The sequence below is a fragment of the Protopterus annectens genome, chromosome 9.part0 (genome assembly GCF_019279795.1).
Source record: "Protopterus annectens isolate FY-2018-M chromosome 9.part0, PAN1.0, whole genome shotgun sequence".
Lineage (NCBI taxonomy): Eukaryota > Metazoa > Chordata > Ceratodontiformes > Protopteridae > Protopterus > Protopterus annectens.
This window is the reverse complement of record NC_056743.1, coordinates 538,867,071-538,890,417: the sequence shown is the minus strand read 5'-3', so window position 1 is coordinate 538,890,417 and position 23,347 is coordinate 538,867,071. Positions and strand designations below refer to the sequence as shown.

At 39.1% G+C, this 23,347-nt stretch overlaps 1 protein-coding gene across 1 annotated transcript in view; it reads left to right on the top strand.

Annotated features, from left to right (window-relative positions):
* Positions 1-23,347, top strand: part of UNC5D (unc-5 netrin receptor D) — a 3,101,373-nt gene that overhangs the window by 1,349,873 nt on the left and 1,728,153 nt on the right. The window contains exon 4 of the mRNA XM_044083087.1: positions 428-531. Within this exon, the coding sequence (XP_043939022.1) occupies positions 428-531 (104 nt within the window). The remainder of the gene's footprint in view (positions 1-427; positions 532-23,347) is intronic.

Sequence of the window (23,347 nt, the reverse complement as noted above, 5' to 3'; positions counted from 1 at the left end):
AATAGGTATGCTCTAGATAGGTTATAGCTTTTACTATAAATGTTGTCACAAAAATGTTGATCACATTAGCACTCTTTGAAAGTAAGCCATCTGTAGGTTTCTGATCATAGAAATGTTTGATTTGTGTCAGAATGCACTTTTAAAATCTTTATCCTACTAATTGATTTAAGGACATGTTGACAATTACACATTATGTTTTAACTGTGATTTTAATGTGTTACTGTGTCAATATGTTTAGATGTAAGAAAGAATAAAGAATTTTGAAGAGGATCCTCAAGGAAAAGATGTTGTATTTGTAGGTTTCTGATCACATAAATTCTTGAGTTATGTCGTAATGCACTTTTATACTATCAAACAAACTGTTTTAATGCTGTGTTGAAATTTGCATATTATTTAGGTGTTGAGATTTTAATGTTAATATGTTTAGATTTAAGAAAGAACTTTGAAGAGGATCCTCAAGGAAAAGAGGTTCCAATTGAAGGAATGATTGTACTTCACTGCCGCCCACCTGAGGGAGTTCCACCAGCAGAAGTAAGAAGTCACTTATCTAATTTGAATATTATTTTATGTTTTTTTCAAAACTATTTCTATGTGTCAGCTAGTTGAACGCATTTCAGAATCAGTGCTAATCATTTCTCATGGAGTCTGTTAAACATATTACAGACTTAAACAACAAACACCGGATAAGACAGGCATATCTTTACAATACTTCCTTGAAATATGTGCTATTGCTACTAAAAACTGTAAGAAAATGCATTTGTATAAAGATCGTATATCTCTTGAATCTGTACACAATGTCACTGTACCATCACTTCACCCTGGTCGTTTACTGATTGCAATTATCAAATAGTATCATATGACTACAAATTCTTCATGTTGGTGAAGTAAATTCGATCATACCTATTTTACATGCACTGTTTGAGAAAAGAAAAGCATTATAGACTGAAAAATAAAACATGTACTTATTTCAAGGCATAGTTATAATTAAAAGTACTTAGGTTTTTTCCAAAATGAAAGTGCTTACTGAATGAGTTTGTGTTACTCTGGTTCATTAAAGGTTGCTTTTTGGAGATTTCGTTTGGATTTGTTGATGTGGTGCTGATTTGCCGAATTTCCATTTTTTACAGTTATAATTGGAATTAACTTTCAGCTGCCACTTCCATGGTAGATACTTACATTTTGCATACTAGTTTAGTTATTATTGAAGCCTGTAAAGGTATTTGCATTAAGCTACACAAGTATAACCTTCAAAAAGGAGAAATATTTGTCAGTCTTTATTATATAAATGTAAGCCTCAGATCTTATGGTACATTAAATGGTGACTTCACCCCTCCCAAATGTTTTCCCTGTTGTATTCAGAACCAATTTGATGTTTTGTGACAGTAGATTGTGAGGAGTGAAAAAAGGTTTAATTCAAAATGTGTTGTTGACTCCCCCCTCCAAAAACATATTAGTCTTGCCTGATGTTCCTTAGATTTTATGGTCCCATACTTTTTTTTCATACTTTTCCTTTACAAGATGTATCCAAGTAGCAAAATATATCTTTGTAGTGATGGGAAGTTATTTTATATCTAAAAGCTGTACAGGCAAAGTCTCTTTTCTAACGGAAACTATTTTCAAAAACTGAGTATAATTTGCTTATTTTTCTCAGTGACAAATTAATAATGCTCCAAAACAGTTCTCTTTTCTTACTGTGGACTCATTCCATATATGTGGTGCTTTACTGCAGTTACTGTGGTAGCAGGGTATTTCCAATAAAACATTTCTCAATTCTATCATTTTTTTTGTAAATGTATCATTTTCAAAAAACAGGGCACGTCTACTTTGTTTTCAGTAGAAATTTGTGACATCACTATAGGTTGTGGTATGATGTATCTATGACTGCATATTTCAATGTTTATTTTGAAGCTCTAGTTATCAAACATTCAAGTTAGAAATTATTATATTCATCTATAATCCTTACCCATACATGTATTATGTTTTTATCTCGTTCAGTTATTCCCCATATTTTGCACTGCTTAGTCTAGTACTATGTGAGGTTTTGAAATATCTGAAATATGAAGGAATTGTGGTAATATATTTTGCAGTTTTGATTTTAAACACCCATTGATTTAATTCAATTTTCTAATGGTAATATACAGGAGAAAACAGATAAGATAATATATAAAGAGTTGTGGTTAGTTCATGCCAATAGCTGAGGGTCTGTGCAAAATTTGCTGTGATGGTTCTATGTATAGTATATTTCTGGTATGCCATATGAAATACGTGATGACTTAATGTATGTGAAGTTGTTCAATCTTGCCGTTCATTCTTCACTGATGGGTTGGGAGCCGATCCTCAGCTCCTACATGGCCGTTTAGCAAAGCTCAAAGATTAGCAGTAGCTCGAGACCAAGCCCCTTATCCCATGATGCATTGCTGGAATTACCCCAAATCTAGTTTGCCGCGGCACTGATCTCTTGGTTTCCAGCATTGCTCAAGACTTTTTGTGGGGTATCCTGCATATTCGCAAGTTTTCTTCATTTTTTCTCTCATATATATATATATATATATATATATATATATATATATATATATATATATATATATATGTATATATGTATATATATATATATATAGTCTAAGATATAGTTATTTATTTATTTTATTTTATTTTATTTTATTTTACATTTGTTGACCGGGCTAGTCTAGCTGGATATATGTCCATTTTCAGTAGAGGCCCGGGGAGATAAGCTCCAAACTTCAATAACAGTACATATCTACAGAAGTACATACATGAGATCAACTACATTAATAATAACTAAGGCAGTATTAGCTAAAAAGTGGTTACAGGTATATAGAGTATATAACACAAAATATTGACTAAACATAATACAATTTATCATGAGGCTGTATTTTAACTGTTCAGAAAGATTGATAGTAAAACACATAATATAATTCTAGATATAAGAAGGGGAAAAAAGGAAAGTAAGACTGGAACAGAAGTTGAGTAAGAAAGTTCTAATTGTGAAGATTGGAACTTTTATGAGAGTATACTAATAGGTAAGGCTAGGTAGTAGAGGTAGAGGTAGAATGGTAGTTGAATTCTGATGAGATTGTTACTGAGCTGAGGCAGTGAGGTAGAAACAGGTAGCTAGAGCATATAAGGTGGGGTTGAAACAAGTAGTGAGAGCATGTAGGTTAGTCAGGTTTAGTACAGGGGCACATCCAATGTGTTTTAAGGAAGAGCATAAGTTTATTTTTGAACAAGGAAATAGAGGGAAGTGTTGAAAGTTCAGTGGGGAGTAAGTTCCAAATTTTCCCAACAGTATTAGTGAAGAGAGAGTCTCCAGCTCTATTGTTTGATTTGACAATATTTATGAGGATTTTTCGTGAAGATCTTAGGGATTTCAGGTTATTGTAGGTATGAATAAGGTTAGATAGTATGGGTGTCTTAGCAGGTTGATAAAGAATTTTATGGGCAATGGTCAGTTGATTATATTTTAGCTGTTGCTGTAATTCAAGCCACCCTAGGTATTTTAGATTAATACAGTGGTGTGTTTTAAAAGGGTTACCAGTGGCAAATCTGGCTATGTTGTTGTAGGTGTTTTCTAGTTTTTAAGGTTATTTTTTGACAGGTTAGTGAAAATGGGAGAGGCATAGAGTAGGGTAGAGATTAGATGGGTGCGGGCAATAGTTATTCTAGTTGCAGGGGTGAGGAAGGGTTTGATCCTATATAGAGAGCCTATTTTTCTGTTAGTTGTTTTCAAGATATTATTAATATGAGTGTCAAAGTTAAGGTTGTTGTCTATGGTGATACCTAGCAGTTTGGTAGTAAGATCCTGGGATATAACGGTGCTATTATTGGTCCTGGGATATAACGGTGCTATTATTGGAAGCTATAGTGAAGTCAATTGGTGGAGATTTATTGGTAGGTGTAAAAAGTAGAAGTTTAGTTTTTTTGGGATTTAGTATGAGACAGCGTTTTGTAAACCATAGTTCTACTGAGCTAAATAAGTTCTGTGTAAGGAAGTGAAGTTCAGATTCAGATGTAGCTGAGCATATAAGTGTAGAATCATCTGCGTATTGTATGCATGTAGCTTGGGGAACTGCTTCGTGAAGGTCATTGATGAATAAGGAAAATAGGAGTGGGCCTAATATGGACCCTTGAGGGACACCAATATTAACGGGTAGTTGGGTAGAAAGGGTGGTATTCCAGAGCACAGCTTGATGTCTGTTATTTAAGTAGGATAGGAACCATTTTATAGCTAGTGCATCAAGTGACATAGATTTCAGAATGTTTATGAGTATATTGTGATTTACCATGTCAAAAGCTTTGGACAGGTCAATGAAAAGTGCAGAGGAGAGCATGTTAAGGTTGCGGTTTTTGTTGATGGTGTCCGTGAAGGAGAGGAGGGCAGTAGTAGTGCTGTGGGAAGGTCTGAAGCCATGTTGGGAGTTGGAGAGCAGGTTATTATGGAGAAGGTTGTCTAATAATTGCCTATGGATGCACTTTTCCATAACCTTAGATAAAGGGGAGAGTAGGGCTATAGGACGATAGTTGGAAAGGTCAGTGGAGTCTCCCCCTTTATGAAGGGGAATAATATGTGAGACTTTCCAAAGAATGGGGATGTATCCTTCAGTAATGCTTCTATTGATGAGAATGGAGATGGGATAGGCAATAGATTTGGCTGCTAACTGTAAGTATTCTGCAGGTAGTTGGTCAGCAGAAGGAGTGCAAGGTTTAAGTTTTTGTAAAAGGGTGAGAATAAAAGCTGTAGGGACAGGTTGGAAGTGAAATGGGGGAGGTGGGTTGGATTCAGTCTTAGATGAGGTTGAATTTTGTGGAGAGAGTTGACTGGCTAGAGTTTGAATAGTTTTGGTGAAAAAGGTATTAAAGGCATTGGCAGTTTGTTTGGTGTTGTTGTGGTCAGAGCCTTGTGGGTTTGGTGTAATAGATTGACCGGGGTGTAATAGTTCATTAATGCTTGCCCAGAATTTTTGTGGTTTATTGTGGTGGGATTGCTGCGAATGTAGGTAGTAGTTTTGTTTATCAGACATTATGGCTTTTTTTGTTTCATTTCTTAATTGTTTAAAGTTTTGGAGGTCAATGGGGTTCTTAGTTAAGCGTGATCTGTGCCAGTATTTATTTCTGAGGTTGAGTTTTTGCTTAGTTTCCTTAGAAAGCCATGGAGCAGGTTTGGTTTTTATCCTAATAGAGCGGGTAGGAGCGTGTTGGTTAAGGATGGCTAGGAAATTAGCATTGAAGTAGTTGACGGCTTCATCCAGGGAAAGTTGTTTTAATGGGGACCAATTACAAGCCTTAAGTTCAGTTAAGAATAAATCGAGATTGAAGTTTTTCTTGGTTCTAATTGTTCTAAATATGGGTTTGGAATGTGGGTTGGTTCGACTGTTTAGAAGTGCTCACCTTTCCCTTTATAGCTTTGCCAGGTTATTCGTGACTTTTTTGCTTCTTGGCCATTGGTCTGTTGTAGTTTAGACTAGCTAGGAGTATATATTCTATATTGTATTATATTTAGAGTGGTCCCTTTGGGAGTTTGTTTGTCAAAGTTGTTGATAGTTCTTCATTGTTGTTATTTTCCTAATTAAGATATTATGGCTGAAGATAAGGAGAAACATCCAAAGTCTGACTTTAAAAAATGTCCATACTGTGGACAGAAAATGTCTGTGACAGATGCACATGTTCAGTGCGTTTATTGTTTGGGTGAAGTGCACCTCCAGGAGTCCTGCAGTATCTGTCACTCCTTTTCTACTAGGGTGCTGGCTGAGAGGAAGAGGAAACTCATAGATCAAGGTATCCTTAAGCACACCTTTGTAGAAGCTTTGTCTGACCAGGATAAAGCCAGCAAATCATCAAAATCTTCAAAATCTTCCACGGAGTCTAAGACAAAAAAACCCCAAAAAAAGTGGAATATACTGTGACTTCGGCTCCACAGCCTTCGGAGCTGACCGTCTGTTCTTTTTGGAGCAGGGACTCTGGCTTGGAACCAGTCTCTGAGACTCCCTCTTCTCCACTTCTCCATTTGGCACCATTTGTGCTTTCTTCCAGGTCATCTGTTAGCCTTTCAGATTCGGATAAAGATCGACTGGTACAGAAGCTATTATTGACTCCAGACCTAGCTAAATTGTCGACCCGGGCATCAGAACCGAAGACCACACTTCCTGAATTTGACTACTCCTCCTCTGAACTGTACCAGTCCTTCGGAGCTGGAGGAGGCTGACTTGATGATTGTAGAACCCTTGGAGCCAACGACTGTTTCAGTATTGTCTGCTCCATCTTCTCGGATGTCCTCGATGCTGACCGGAGACTCTAGGAGTTAATGCTTCCCTGTAATATCCAGGGAGGATAGTCACACTGACTTGTCGGTGCCGAATCTTCCTCTTGGTTCTTTGGCTCGGGTGAGTTCGGCTCCTACCTCAGGTTTGGAGTCCATAGCATCGGTGCGGGAGGGGATCGCTGTCCCTTCCGGTCCGTCAACTCCTTCTCATCGGAGCCATGATGCTTTCGAAGCCATGAGGCGAGTGTTGTCTCCAAAGACTTCCTCATCACCAGGTTTGGCCTCTTCTTCCCTTAAAGTGCTTGTGTCCACTTCTGCTACTATCATTCACCCCAAGGGTAGAGACCCAGAGCCTCAGGTAGCTCCACTGGGTGCTCCCTGCTCTTCTGAGACCCCCAAAATTCCCCACTGAGGAAGTACCCAGGAAGAGACTGTGCAAGAGGAGACACTTGGACTCCCCACAGGAGTCCTTGACATCTGACACTGACTTGAAGGAGTCAGAAGGGTCCCCTCGATCCCCCTCTGAGGACATCTCCTTTGTGGAGATATTTGAGATCCTTAGGCAGAGGGGTGATTGGCAGTCCAAAAGCCCTACTGAGGATGAGTTGGTTCTTCTGAAGGCTTTCGGGTCTCAACCTTCCACCTCCTGGGTGTCTCCACCCTATGATGAACTTATGCATTTGGTCTCTCGTAAGGCTTGGGAGTCACCGGAGTCCATGGAGCCTGTCCCTCGGAGGCCTAATAAATTTATTTCTGCACCCGTGGATTAATCCTTTAGGTCCAAAGGAGTTCCTGTTTATGCCATGGTGCTGGCAGCAGCCACAAAGAAGGAATTATTGGAAACTTCTGCATCTATCCATCCTCCTAACAGAGAGCCCAGGATCATGGCTAGATATGGGAAACGCATGTTCAGTTCAGCGATTTTCACTCTGTGATCACTAAACTATCTGACCCATTTCACCAGACTGCAAAGAGATCTCCTTAAGGAGCTGGGAGATTCTCTTCAGGGTACTGTAGCTGCAGTCGTCTCTGACAAGGTTTCGGCCCAGCTTGCTACCCTTAATTCCATTGTGAACTCGTCCATGCTTCTCATATCATATGCAGCTGATGGTTCGAGTAGGGCTGCAGGTATAGGGATTGCTCTTTGCAGGCATGCCTGGATGTGCCTCTGTTTTTTTGCAGTGCCTTTCAAGTCTTCATTCGTAAACACCCCATTTGACGGCTCATCCTTGTTTGGGCCAAAGGTAAAGGAAACATTGACCAGGTGTGAACAAGAGGGAAAGACTCTGTCTGCTTTTGGAGTCCATTTTTTCACCCCTACTCAGCCTTTTCCCAAAGGCCAAAGGGGAGGAAAGATGTGGTTCCGGAAAGCCCAAGGAGCCTTTCAGGACACACGTGGAGAACCTCCCTCCAGGGGCAGAGGAGGGGATAATAATGGAAGATGCCATCCTCATGGCAGAGGGGGTCCACAATACCAGGGTGACAGAGATCAACAGAGACAGCCAACCCTACCAGTGCTCCTGAGAGGAGGCCCAACTGTCCTGTTCTGGAGGTGGTCGGTGGTCAATTATCTTTGTACTCAGAAGCCTGGCTAGATATCACAAATGACAGATGAGTATAAAGCATCATTTCCAGAGGGTATTTCATACCATTCTCCGCTCCACCCATTCCCGTCAAGAAAATCCTGGAGGTTCCACCCATTTACAGGAAACAAGCAACCATAGAGGTCCACAAGTTGCTAGAAAAAAAGAGTCATCCAACCAGTCCCAGCAGACCAAGCAGGATTCAGAACTTACTCATGATTCTTTTTGGTTCCAAAGAAAATGGGGGACTGGAGACCCATTATGGACCTCAGCAGACTGAACCAATTTGTAAAAAAAGAGAAGTTTTGGATGGTCACGCTTCAGTCCATACTCCCCTTTTTAGGGAAGGACAATTGGATGTGATCGATCAATCTCAAAGATGCGTATTACCACATAAAAATGACCAGACCATCCAGAGATCATCTGCGTTTCTGGCTGGGAGCCAGTCACTAAAGCTCTGCTCTTTGGTCTCACTACAGCCCCCAGAGTGTTTACCAAATGTAATATAATATTTTAATATAATATTTTATATATAATATTTTGTTATAGCAAGTAACTTCAGAAGAATTCAGAATGTAAGAAAATGATTTGAAGTAAGGTAAATGTTTGACGTATAGTACATAGTACAAATTCATACAAATTCATGTAATAGGTCTGCTGCAGAGTAAAATGAATTGCTGCTGATTGAAGGAAAATAGTCAGTCTGATATTTTAGATTATTTATATATATATATATATATATATATATATATATATATATATATATGTACAATTTTAATGAACTATATATGTATAATTTTATGTTTTTAAAGAGCTTTTGTAATACATTTAGGAATGTTTACTTAACTAATCAGGTAAGAAGTATGTACCTTTAAATTAGTAAGGTCTGATACCAGCTGACTTGCTTGAATTGGTATTTAAATATGGTTAATTTATAATTATTTTATCTGAAGAAGTTCGAGAATTGTACCCGAACGAAAAGCCCTTCATAAAATAAAGAATTGTAGCTATCAGCACGGTTGTCACGTTCGTTTTTGGTTTGCTGTTTACCAAATGTATGGCAGTGGTCACGGCTCACCTGAGGCATCTAGGATTCCAGGTGTTTCTGTACCTATATGATTGGCTCCTTACCTCCACCACCAGGCATCAAATGATTCAGGCAACAGAATCCACTCTGATACTCTGAAAACACTTAGGCATTACGGTCAACTTCGAAAAGTCTGCCTTGTTGCCATTGCAGCATGTCGTCTTTTTAGAGGCAGAGTTAGACACTTCAGCCACCACTCTAAATCTTCCAGTTGAAAGGGTATCAATTCTTCACCAACACATCACTTCACTGGTGTCAAAGAACAGAGCTCCAGCCGCAGAGGTCTTGAAAGTACTAGGTTTGATGGCAGCAACAATTTTAGCCATTCCACTGGCAAGGATGCATATGCAGATTCTTCAATGGCTCCGCTTCACTCAGTGGTCTTACCAGGAGTTGCCAATGATCCGTATGATTCTGATTACAAACTCTTGCAAGAGGGATCTTCAGTGATGGTTGACGTCTCTACATGTCACAATAAGATGCCCCTTTGTACTCCCCCCTCCAGTAGCCACTGTGACCACGGACACTTCGCTGATAGGGTTGGGAGGGCATTTTCAGGGAAAGACTGCCCAAGGCACATGGACGGATCAAGAGTCACATTTGCATATCAATGTCTTAGAGATGAGAGCAGTACTTCTGGCATATTTTCAGTACTCTCTCCCTCTAGGGACAATTGCCATACATACAGACATGTCAGTGATCTGGTATTTGAACAAACAGTGCGGGACCAAGTCTTACCCCCTTCGCCGAGAAGCCCTCAGAGTTTGACAGTGGGCTGTGTCATCCCAGTGCTTTCTTTTGGCAGCGCACATCCTGGGGAGATCCAATGTGATAGCGGACAAGCTGAGCAGGGCAATTTTGTTGCCATATGAGTGGTCCCTCAAACAGGAGATTGCGGACAGGATTTTCTGCAAATGGGGCCAGCCTTGCTGTGATCTTTTTGCCAGTCACATTAACACCAAATGCAGTAGCTACTTTGCCCTGATACCCCATCTGGGAGAACCCCCGAGGGATGCACTTGTACACGATTGGCCCCCGGGTCTCCTCTATGCATTTCCCCCAATTCCGCTGACACCCAGATTTTTACAGAAATCAAAGTCACTGGGTAGGACTGTCATTCTTATAGCCCCTCATTGGCCTCGGCAGATTTGGTTTCCATTTCTTTATCATCATCTCTTGGAGGATCCATGGATCCTGAACCCAGTTACAGACCTTCTGACACACCCATCAGGGGACCTCCATCCTTCCTTGCAGTCACTGAAGCGAACTGATTGGCTGCTCCAGTTCCCCGTATAGCTAGGCTTCATAATTTTTCAGATGACACAAGTCAAATTTTGTTGGCTTCCCATAAACCTTCCACCAGAAAATTGCATTGTAGTAAGTGGAAAAGATTTTCCATTTAGGGTTCTAACAAAAACCTTGATCTTTACCAAGCTCCCTTGTCATCCATACTAGAGTTCTTGACCGAGATTTTTAACAAAGGAGCGGCAGCTGTTACCATTAAGGTCCAGTTAGCCGCTATATCTAATTTTCATCTAGGTATTGATGGACTGAATATTATGCAACACCAGTTATCCAAGGCTTTCCTCAAAGGTACCTTTCACATGAGACCTCCAGTGAAGACTCCTTATTCTCCCTGGAGCTTGAATTACATGCTATCCCATATTATTCTTTCTCCCTTTGATCCAGCATCATCTTGTGAGCTCATGTTTCTGTCATGGAAAACTATTTTTCTAGTGGCCATTACTTCTGCCTGCAGAGTGTCAGAGCTTCTGGCATTATCTGTCAAGCCCCCCATATGATTTTTCATCCTGATAGAGTATCCCTTAGGACTAACCCTTCCTTTTTGCCTAAAGTATGTTCTAAGACAAGCATCAATCAAGTTATTGAGTTGCCTGTTTTTTCCCCAACCGTACCAACAAATTAGAATACATGCTGCACAAACTTGATGTTCACAGACAGCTTAGATATTATCTGGACAGAACAAAAGACTTCAGAAAGTCAGACCAGCTTTTTGTTTCATTCTCTGAAGCCAGAAAAGATAGACCAGTGGCTAAAACAACCCTTTCTAAGTGGCTTTCAGATTGTATCACCTACACTTACTCATCTGCTAATAGGTCTTTGTTGCATAAAGTCAAGGTGCATTCAACCAGAGCAGTCTCTACTTTTTCGGCCTTTCTAGCCAACTTACCTCTTGATAATATCTATGGTCTAAGCCTCACACTTTTATTACTCATTACAAAGTGGACAAGGCCTCCGGGGACAGGGCTTTCTTTGGTTCTACAGTCCTGAAAAATGTAGTCATGTGAGCCACCCAGAATTTAGGGTGCTAGGGACACTACCCATCAGTGAGGAATGAACGGCGAGATTGAACAACTTCACATAAAGAAGTTATGTACTCACCATAATGTTCCATGTGAGTTGTTCCATCTCACCTTCATTCTCACGTCTCTCCCCCCATCCCCCACCTGGCTGACAGTTGACCTGGAGACTGACTTCATCCTGGTTATACAATGTTTCTTCCTGTCTGGGGAGATTATTCCTCTTACTAGGATATGGTACACTCAGCAAACAAGATCTGAGGTAATTCCAGCAATGCATCATGAGATAAGGGGCTTGAGCTTGAGCTACTGATAATCCTTGAGCTTTGCTAAACGGCCGTGTTGAAGCCGAGGATCAGCTCCGAACTCATCAGTGAAGAATGAAGGTGAGATGGAAAAACTCACATGGAACGTTATGGTGAGTACACAACTTTTTTTTCAAGAGTGTGTTAGCTTCATTTTAATGAGCTTGATTCCAAATGCTAAAAGGCCAGTATTTGGTTTGTTGGCAAGTGTATCTGTAGACAAAGTCTTTGTTGTGTAGTCTAAATGGTTTACCTTTCTACAGCTGACAAAAACAAATGTCAACACATGAAAAGTAAACCACCTTACTGCCAAGATTGCATAAAACTGAGGAAAGGGAAAATTTCCAAAGTCCAGTGCTTGCGAAATCTCATGCAACAGTGGGCAATCTCTATAGCTGACTGAATCCATTCAGCTAAAGAGATGTAAACACAATCCATTAAACCAAGTCAGAACAAAGTGTGTCTCACCATAAACAACTGCATTCTTAACCTCAGTAGCTCTACAGGCTGCTTTTGCTGCTGGGTGACCAGAAGCCTAAACCAGGTGGTTGGATTAATTTTAGGAGAGGGTGTTGGCATAACGTTTAAGGTCTGAATCCCACTGATATGAGGTGCAGGGTTTGATTCTGACCTCTGGTTATTGGCTAGACTTGTAATAGTCTGCAGACTGGTAGCCTAATATTTATTTATTATCATGAAGTCCACAGCAACATCACTAATGTTACTGCATGAGTTTTCTGATCAGACATCCCTAGGGGACGTTAATGTAATGCACTTTTAAATCGTCCTTGTTTTGCACTGATTATTTTAATGTTTTGCTTGATTCATCCTTAACATAACAGCTTCTGACCTATACCATCTGCTGCGCTGTTTTTTTTTTAATTACATGACAGTATGAGAATATGATTTGCATTCCTGTGTGTATATTTTCAAGGAATGGCATGCAAAACTAAGCTACCCAACTTACATATATAGCAGAAGGTTGTGAGCATAGCATTTAATCACTATAGGAAAATATGTAAAGTTTCTTCTAGCATTATATTGCATTATAATTTTTATTCACTGTGTCCTTTTCTTAGCAAATTGCTCTAATTGAATCTTTTGTTATTAACAAAGACAAGGAACAAAAGTTTGCCTGTGATACATAACAGTTTGCCTGGTGATACTAAATTCACCATCAGGTTGTAGGATTTGTACCTTAGGTGAGAGGTATGGTTAAATTGATTCCAAATATCTACAACTACATCTATACATAGATATACTTACTTTCCTGAGTCATGTATGTGTTGAGCATATATTCAGTTGCATGCCACATAGAGATTACAGAACAGAATACAGTAGTTATCTTTTGACTGAGAAAAGCAAAATATTTTACTTTCTTGTTGTACATGAATATAATTTCAAGCTTATTCTTTTAAAAGTAGTCAAGAAGAGATTGCAAAGGTAAATATTTACATCACAATTAGTCATGAAAGCTGTTACATTGCTGTAACTGCATATAATTGAAAGAGGAATATTTATAGTTTTAGACTTAAAAATTATGATACCTGCCTTTCTTGTGTTGTAGCATTTTGTGAGAAAGCAAATGTATAAAAACATATCTATTTCAGTGAGGTTTAACTTTTTTTTGGCTGATCTGCTTGTGTTTCTATAAATTGTGAGGTATTATATTACTAGCATACTATTAAGTAGCTTATAGTTTGTTCTTGCTACATTCAAAGTATTGTGTTATTCTTCTGTTTTTCTTCATGTTGAACGAGGTTATTTATTTTGTATTTTAGTGACTCACGTTTGTCACAATTTGATGGTTATACGTTTTCTCTTTGTGCTTAAAATATTTAATATTCCTGCAAGGAGCTTATAATGACAGAACATGCATCAAAATGTTGATCCTAAATAGCTCAACATTTTGTCCTAAATCCCTGCATTATATAAAGGAGGAGCTCATCTCTACAATAATGTTCATTTCAGACGCTGATTTGTCTATTGGCTTATGATTCTATTACGAGGTGTAAAATAAAGAACTGATTCTCCCCTTGATTTTCTCCTGGTGGCACAGACTGAATTATAATAGGCCAGGCGACACATTTTCAGGCTAGTTACCAGAAATCCAATATAAAAATGGATTTGCACGGTTTCTTGCTGTCATTTTTCTACCTTATCTGATATGCATCAGATCCTTGATAATTTGATATTTTGTTCATCTTCGAATGAAACTTGCAGTCAGTAATAACTCATTTTTTCCTGCAGTTTAGCAGTTTCAATCTTTTTTAAGTCTTAGCATTATACTGCTAATTAGAATAAAACCATTTTGTGACATAATCAATATCTGATTTTTTAATGACAATTTATGAAATGCTGTTTTCTTTTGGAAATTGCAGTACATTTTCATCATTAGTTAAACTTTAACATTGATGTGCTTCTTTAACATTTGCCATATTGTCTGTAAAAGTATTTCAGTTAGAACAGACATCCAGTAGTAGGAGCCAGTTCATTAAAAGTGTAAGCGTTATATCTGGCCTCCGATTATAACCAGTTTATGGGTTTGAGACACGGATGCCAAGAAAGTCAATTCAAGAGAAGAATGAAGCAAAGCTTGAAAGTTTAATATTGGTGTCCATGTCATCAGCAAATAATAAGAATTACGGTCAGAGAGAGACCTAATCATAATTCTTTGTATTGCATGGAGCTTTATCTGCTCCATGCACAGCCAGTTGCAGGAAGAAAAATATTAGATATGGATGGCAGTGTGTCTATCAGCTTTGAAAGCCAGCCAGACAGCAGGCAGAGGCAGTTTCCTTTGAAGAATCAACAGCTTTCAGAGCTTTTAAACACTTAGTTCTTCCACACATTTTAAGACTGTATGATGGTTTAAAGTAGCTGAGACTTTTGAAATCTATATTAGCTTCTATTATTGCTCTGCGGTGGCTGGTCCTGGCCCATTTTATGTTCTAACAGAAGATCAGAGCTGAACAACACTAAGAGTTGTTTAACAAAATCTTCTTAAGTACCTTTGTGGTATCATAAAGGTACTTAACAAGCCTGTCTATTTCTTGAGTTAAGAGCACATTTGTTGCACTGTATGTACTACAAATGCCTCAGCGAGTATTACAGATCATAATGTCAAAAAGTATTCAGTAAACTTGAATTCACAAACATGATTTGGCATTCATAATTTTATTAGTCTTAATCACTTCTGTTACTACGATTGTCCTGGTCCCCTTTAATAATACACATGACACCAGCTGAAATTCAGTGATCTTTATTAATTGCAAATATAACTTTACTACATCTTTTCAAATATTAGTTATAACACAATAACCTTTTAACCACACATGTAAAATACTTATAAAGTACATCAGTGCAGCACCCTGCCCAAAATAAACAGTGTCCATACCTCTGGTCACGTATCATTCAGTCAATCATCCTACTGCTCACTTTCATCCCCAAAATACTTGCATCAACCCCAACACCAAGAGGAGGAACAGAAGAAGGACAAGCCTGCCCATCTTCTCTGCCCACCAGTCTGATCACAGGCTGTTCCCACTCTCTTATGTAAGACCTTTCACAACTTTTTCCAAAAATAAACTTAAATGTAGATTAAACAAGTCTAAACCAAACAAATTTAAGTGCACCCCATGAGATATAAACCAAATTGGTTCCTTGTAATCGAAATGCCAATGTTCTATTATATGCATACCCAACTACCCCAACTGCCATGGCAACCTATTAGTTAATGACCCTCCTTGTGCACTCCAATGCCTTAAAATTAACAGCATTCTATCAACTCAGATGCAATGCAGTCTCTGACCATACAGTGTACATACCTGGATATAACAGCTGCAGCATAACCAAATCCTCTCTTATCCTATCCACCAACCGAGTCTTAGGAATTAACCCTACATCATTCCTAGGCAAATGTATCACCAATATTCATACAATCACTTCTGTGATCATATCACTTCAATTTCATCCATAAGCTGAATCTAGCTGAGACCTCTAATTCCATGCCAGCTAAGTGTCCACCTCAACTGATGCAAACCCAAGTCCTTTCCATCTATCTTAATGTACAATTCAGTAATGAAATCAAATTCCTTTTGTAACAAACAATTCTTTGATATCAGTCGGCTAGCTCTGATATACTGCCCTCGTGGTATGTTATTAACTATATGCCTAGGATGGTTACTTTTGTAATGTAAATAACTATTTGTAAATGAATCCTTACGGTAGATACTACTATGAAACCTATTTTGTTCATCATCCCACCAAAGAAGTACAACCAAGAAGTTAATTTTCAACCCAGCACTTCCTAAAGTAAATTTTAAATAACTAGAAAAAGTATTGATGTCTTTCAAAAATGTATTAACCACATCAATGTCACCCTCTATCACAAACAATAAATCATCTACAAACCGACAAAAAAAGTGTATGTTGTATTTGTTCCGTAGTATGGGCAAGTCGGTTTGTAGATGATTTATTGTTTGTGATAGAGGGTGACATTGATGTGGTTAATACATTTTTGAAAGACATCAATACTTTTTCTAGTTATTTAAAATTTACTTTAGGAAGTGCTGGGTTGAAAATTAACTTCTTGGATGTACTTCTTTGGTGGGATGATGAACAAAATAGGTTTCATAGTAGTATCTACCGTAAGGATTCATTTACAAATAGTTATTTACATTACAAAAGTAACCATCCTAGGCATATAGTTAATAACATACCACGAGGGCAGTATATCAGAGCTAGCCGACTGATATCAAAGAATTGTTTGTTACAAAAGGAATTTGATTTCATTACTGAATTGTTCATTAAGAGGGGATATCCTAAACGTGAATTAACAGATAGTAGTAATAACATTATAAGTAAACGGTCTACAGAATATCAGCCATTGTTAAATTATGGTGAATGCAATGATTATCAACTAGGATTATCTAAAAAAGCCAATGTTGAACACAGACTTGTTTGTTCTTTAGACATGACTGTTGACAGTGAACATATACAACAAATCATTAAAAGGAACTGGAGAGTTATCAGGGGGAATTTTGAACTTTTTCGAATTTTGGGAGACAAACCATTTTTTGTTTCCAAAAATGCTTTTAATGTTAAGAAAGCTTTACAATCAGTCATTCCCAATACTATTAATATTATTTCTAACAAGAGAGGGATGCACTGTTGTTATGAATGCAACATGTGCAGATATATTTTGGAAGGACCATACATTTGCCTTGAAAATTTTGAGAGAACCTTTATTGTTCCTTCTTTTGTGAATTGCAACACAAAAGGTGTAGTATATATTAGTATTTGTTCTGGATGTTCTTGTTTTTACGTAGGAATGACTACCAGGAGTTTAAAAATACGTATTAGGGAACATATGTATGCCATTAAACATAAAGACGACAACAACGCTTTATTTAGACATTCTGTTGTTTGTCCTTTATATAAAAAGTTCATGTTTTCTGTTTTGGAACTGGTACAACCTGATTTAAGGGGGGGAGATTATAAAAACTACCTAGAACAGCGTGAGACTTTATGGCAGATTAGACTTAACTCTGAAGTTCATCCAGGCCTTAATGACATGATCAATGTGAAATGTTTTTTAAAATATAAGGAATTAACTATTAACAAACCCATTGAATTTAATTCCTTTTTTATGTAATTAGCTTTCTTTATACAGGCTAAATAGCTTTAATTGTTTAATTGCTTTTTAATTATTTTATTGATTGATTGTGTTTGTTATAAATACGTTTGTGAAATTACTGGTGATTGTATTCTGACGAAGTCTTCGGATGAAAGCGGACAAATAAACTACAGTACGCTAAAGTTTATTTTTGTGCCTCTCTTTGGTGCTTTGTTTTTGTTCCTGGATTATTAACACTAAGAGTTGTTTAACAAAATCTTGTTAAGTACCTTTGTGGTATCATAAAGGTACTTAACAAGCCTGTCTATTGCTTGAGTTAAGAGCACATTTGTTGCACTGTATGTACTACAAATGCCTCGGCGAGTATTACAGATCATAATGTCAAAAAGTATTCAGTAAACTTGAATTCACAAACATGATTTGGCATTCATAATTTTATTAGTCTTAATCACTTCTTTTACTACGATTGTCCTGGTCCCCTTTAATAATACACATGACACCAGCTGAAATTCAGTGATCTTTATTAATTGCAAATATAACTTTACTACATCTTTTCAAATATTAGTTATAACACAATAACCTTTTAACCACACATGTAAAATACTTATAAAGTACATCAGTGCAGCACCCTGCCCAAAATAAACAGTGTCCATACCTCTGGTCACGTATCATTCAGTCAATCATCCTACTGCTCACTTTCATCCCCAAAATCATTGTATCAACCCCAACACCAAGAGGAGGAACAGAAGAAGGACAAGCCTGCCCATCTTCTCTGCCCACCAGTCTGATCACAGGCTGTTCCCACTCTCTTATGTAAGACCTTTCACAACTTTTTCCAAAAATAAAATTAAATGTAGATTAAACAAGTCTAAACCAAACAAATTTAAGTGCACCCCATGAGATATAAACCAAACTGGTTCCCTGTCATCGAAATGCCAATGTTCTATTATATGCATACCCAACTACCCCAACTGCCATGGCAACCTATTAGTTAATGACCCTCCTTGTGCACTCCAATGCCTTAAAATTAACAGCATTCTGTCAGCTCAAATGCAATGCAGTCTCTGACCATACAGTGTACATACCTGGATATAACAGCTCCTATCCACCAACCGAGTCTTAGGAATTAACCCTACATCATTCCCAGGCAAATGTATCACCAATATTCATACAATCACTTCTGTGATCATATCACTTCAATTTCATCCATAAGCTGAGTCTAGCTGAGACCTCTAATTCCATGCCAGCTAAGTGTCCACCTCAACTGATGCAAACCCAAGTCCTTTCCATCCATCTTAACTGTTGCCCCCTTTGCCGCCCAAAGTATATACAAATGAGTCAAGATGACACACAGCCTTTTATGAAAGACAAAAAATTAAGTATCTATTACTATCAATTAAATCCATCACCTACTATAAGATAAAAAAGCATTTGAAGACCACCTCCCCACTCTCTGGATGGCATCAATAGACCTACCATCCCTCGCAAAATCTGAAGCCCTACCAATACAGAAAGAATAAGTAGAAAACCTCTCACTTGGAAACCCATACAACACAATGCCCTTCTCATTACATATATAAACTGATAACCTGTCACCACCTTACCCCCTCTCAACTGAAAGACCATTTCCTGAGAGCCTCCCACATGAGTCTGTATCAAAACAGTAGCTCATCCCACCAGACAAAACCCCACATTCCTATCTTTACCAAGAACTATCTGCATTCCTTTACCTATCTGATCCGTTTTAGATCTAAGTAACCAAATATGCACTGACCTAGGAAAATCATAACATCTCTCAAAAGTAATGACCCTAACAATTCTGACATGCAAAATGCCTCAAAATACATCCATTAACAGAAAGTAACTCACAAATCATAGTCCACTGACTCACCCACCACTAAAGCAAAACTCCTCAATAGTACACTCAGAACATGTCTCATCAATGGCCACCGCATATCCATATGCACTCCAGACACTCTATTCCATCCTCTCAACATATGCTCCACCATCCAGGACTTTGAAAAATCATGCAACCCAGTCCCCAAATATACTAATCACTGCCAAATACACCTTAACCAAATACGCTACTTTACTCTGCTGACAAGATTGAGCCAGATATGGCAATAAAAGTTCCTCTGACCATGCTCTTTTATCCTTGGCAACTGTAAAATAAATTTATCAAAATCAATTAATGCCCCACCATAAGCCTTCCTGGCAGATGACACCCAAGAATGTTGCGCCAGCCTCCTGGTTACATCAACACAAAATGCTATACCTCATCTGGCAACACCATCAGTTCTTCATTTGCCCCTGGGACCAACTGTCAGAACCTGGAATACTGAACTTGAGTTAGACTGTCAGCAATCTCATTCCTAACCCCTGCCACATACATGCCTGTGAACTAAAAATGTATTAATAAATTTTGCAAAACCAACTTGCGTAACCCACACAACAGCAGTATATATCTTGCAGTCTTTGCTTGCAAAATGCACACCACTGCCAAATTATCAGAGTTAAAAGTTCCCCTTGTTCCTCTCAATTACTCCTGCCAAACCACCAATACAACCCAAGATGGCATTAACTCCAAAAAGGCAACATCCCTCTTCCACTCATCCTTCCAACCCACTGGCGAGGGAGATGCAAACCATTCTCCACCAAGAAATGCATCCATACTGATCCCCCCAGAGGCATCCATAAACAATTTCAATTCCTCTTGACAAACCCAGTCTGTCTGCCAAAAAAGACACCATTAAAATGCTGCAAAAATTATAACCAAAGTGCCAAATTAGCCCATACCAATTTGTTAACCCTGACCCAATGATGTTTGCTCTTCCCTCCTTTTAACAGAAAGGCCACTGACCTACAACAGGTACACCCTGGAGGAACTGCCCAGCATGCAACATGTAGAAGCCACAAAAGATCCATAACCTCCCAAATCTGCACCTACTCTTTGATACCACCTAACTAATCTTCTCCATCAATCAGGCAAGCAAAACAATCCTCTTTCAGCATGCACAAGCAATCCTAAGAAATCCAGTGCCTTAACTGGACCTTCCAACTTCTTCCTAGGCAATGGGAATCCCAACTCCTCACACATCCTTAAAAATTCTCATAAATCTTCAGTTACTCCAACAAATCCCTCATCTACTATCAAGAAATCATCCAAATAAGGCACTGCTCTCTAGTTATCAACCCACCGCTGTCAAACCCAATGCAGTGCCATGCTAAGTTTCTCAAAATTGGTCAAGCCACAGAGCATTCCATCAGTATAACTTTATCAAAGTAAAACTTGTTCTCTCAAATGGGGGTTATCAAAAAGCCCCAGCAACCCATGTAAATTCCTTCAAACTACCCCATCCCCAGCTACCCTTGATGTAACAGAGAACCTCTGAGAAAAGCACTCCGTTATCTCTTCTTTAATACCTCCACCTTAATAAGACAATGAGCCCCCAGCCACCCCCTTACCCCCTGAAAAGACACCCCACCCTGTAACTCTTGAAAATCACCCATAGCTCGGAGATTTTGAAACCCCTAGAAAGAAGGGCAAGAAGAAGAGAAAACACCCATATCAGTTGAAAACAAACCCCTGAGTCACCAAATTTGCATCCCACTGACCACACGGCACCACCAGATGGCTCCCGCACACTTTGAACAAGCATGCAAGAACTTACACCTTACCCATGAGCAATGCCCCACATTAAAAGCCCAACACACCCCCCCTCTGCTAGCCACCCCAAAAGTATCCATCATAGTTGCTAGCAATATGTCTTGATGTCTAACCTCCCAGCAGGCAGCGTGATCAACTGCCTTCTGCTTTCTAAACCTCCAGTCATACAATAACCAAGCAGTCCCTGACTGCAGATGCTGAGCCTCCTGAATCGTAAGGAAGTAATCCAAAAGTGGCAAAGCCAAAGAAGTATCCTTCTCCAGCCAAACTGCCATATAGTAGATGAAACCAACCACACAATTATCTCAGGCCCTGGGTCTTAGGTCATAGCCTACCTACTCTCCTCCTCCCCAGTGCTGCTAATACTGCCAAAAGATCCTTGCCATTTGCCATCTCTGATGCCAATAATCGCTGCACCTCTTTTGCTTCAATTAACTCAAAGGTATCAACATACTTCCCTTTCCATATCTTCTCCTTAACTGAAGATGGAATGTGAGTAGTCAGAAAAATTGTCCCTGCCCCTTGCCCCAAACCTTGCATAAGTAACAAATCACATGGCTATATTCCAGAATCTGACCCAACTTCAGAACACGATCCCATCCCACCTACACTTGTCCCCAAACTCCCCAACAACACCCCTGCACTACCCTTCTCATTGATTGCTTCACCCTGATCCATGCTGTACCCTTGCTGCATATCACCTGCATCCCTTTTAGCTTCTGCTTACCCCGGGTAGACTTCGTCCCCAACTATCTGACAATCATTCCCCACACACTCAAGACCTACACTACCTAATGGGACTCCCAACATAATATCATTACCTGCCACTTTGTCCTGGGCCACTTCATGTGCCGGAGAATCCACTGCGACCACATCTCTGGACTGCAGTGCCTGCTTCCCATGAGCTTTCCACGATCTGCTGATTTGGTCCTCAAAGCTGAATGCTGTCTGTTCTGACTGGACTCACCTGCATCATCTGTCATTCCAGACTCATTAGTAGGCACCTCCGGAAAAAGTTCCTCTGCCTGTGCCAGAATGACCTCCCATCTTCTCCATAAATTCTGCAAATTCGCCATCTGCAACAAAAGAAAAACACCTTAAGACTCAAGAAAAGAGAGCGCAAAAAAAAAAAAAACCACACACACACATTATACTTTCTAACTGAATGCCACCACCGACCATCGTACCATAATACCTCCAGTTAACCTAACACAGAGAAAAAAGGGGCATACTATGCAACCTCCCTCCTCAAGACAAAGAAACCATTTAAAATATAACAGCAAGCAATCATTTGAGGCAAAGGTGTTTGCAGTGAAGCTGAAATGTACTTATAAAAACTGCTCTTGATGAGTGTGATACAAGGGTGTCCAAGGATCAGTGCTTGGTCAAGTGACTTGTTGAAGGTCACACAACAGATAAATAAGGACTGAGGGAATCAAAACCATGTACCAGAACAACTGCAGCTTGCAGTGCTCAACCAATCAAAACCATGTACCAGAACAACTGCAGCTTGCAGTGCTAAACCTCTGCACCCATGTGTTATTTTGGAGAATGTTGAGATTTATTCCTCATATTTTTGGTCCATATGTCATAAAACATTTATTCTGGGAAATTACTAACACGTTATTACAGATAGCAGCTAATGAGCAGATACTAAGTGATGACAGGAGTTTCGGTCCTCACAGCCCACAGAAAATGCATGCCAATACACAACCTGCCATTCCAAGAATTCCATAAATCTGTACTAGCAACATCCAAAGTCTGTCCCTGTTCCTTGGCCTTTGTTCCCACTATGTGTGGCTCAATCCGGATTCGTTAAGCTATAAGGAGGAGAGGTATGACTCAGACCTACTTGCTGCCACCCATGATTGTTAGATGCACAATGCACATGTCCAACCAATAGCTGTTATACCTAGGCCATGTCTGGACCAGCGAAACCCTCCTCTCACCTATAAACCACTCGCAACTTTACCCCTCAGCCACATCCACCTGAAAGCAATATTCTGATCACCCTTACAATTATACACTCACATACCAACACATAAACTTGCACTCTGGCACTCACCCATCCACACATACACACATACATATGATCATTTTGATGTTCCTACTTGTTTAGATTGCCTCTATGAACTGTTAAACCCCTTAAGCACATGCTCAAGTACAAACTTCACTCAAGGGCAGGACTGATGCAACTCACCAAAGCCTGTGAATGTTATCCTACAGAAAATGAGCAAAACCACTCCACCCTTAAACAACAGTCTGAACTGGTCAACTTATAAAGATCCCAAAAAATCTTGGAACCCAGTGAAAAGTCCTACCTACCCTCCCAGCCAAATTTCCGTCACTTCCTTTTCCATGCCACACTCCTACCAACACAACCATCTATAATTATAACCCGTGAGACAAGAAAAAGCCTGCAAATGTTACCATACTGTAAACTTCTTCTTTCTGCTGTTCCCATTAGTG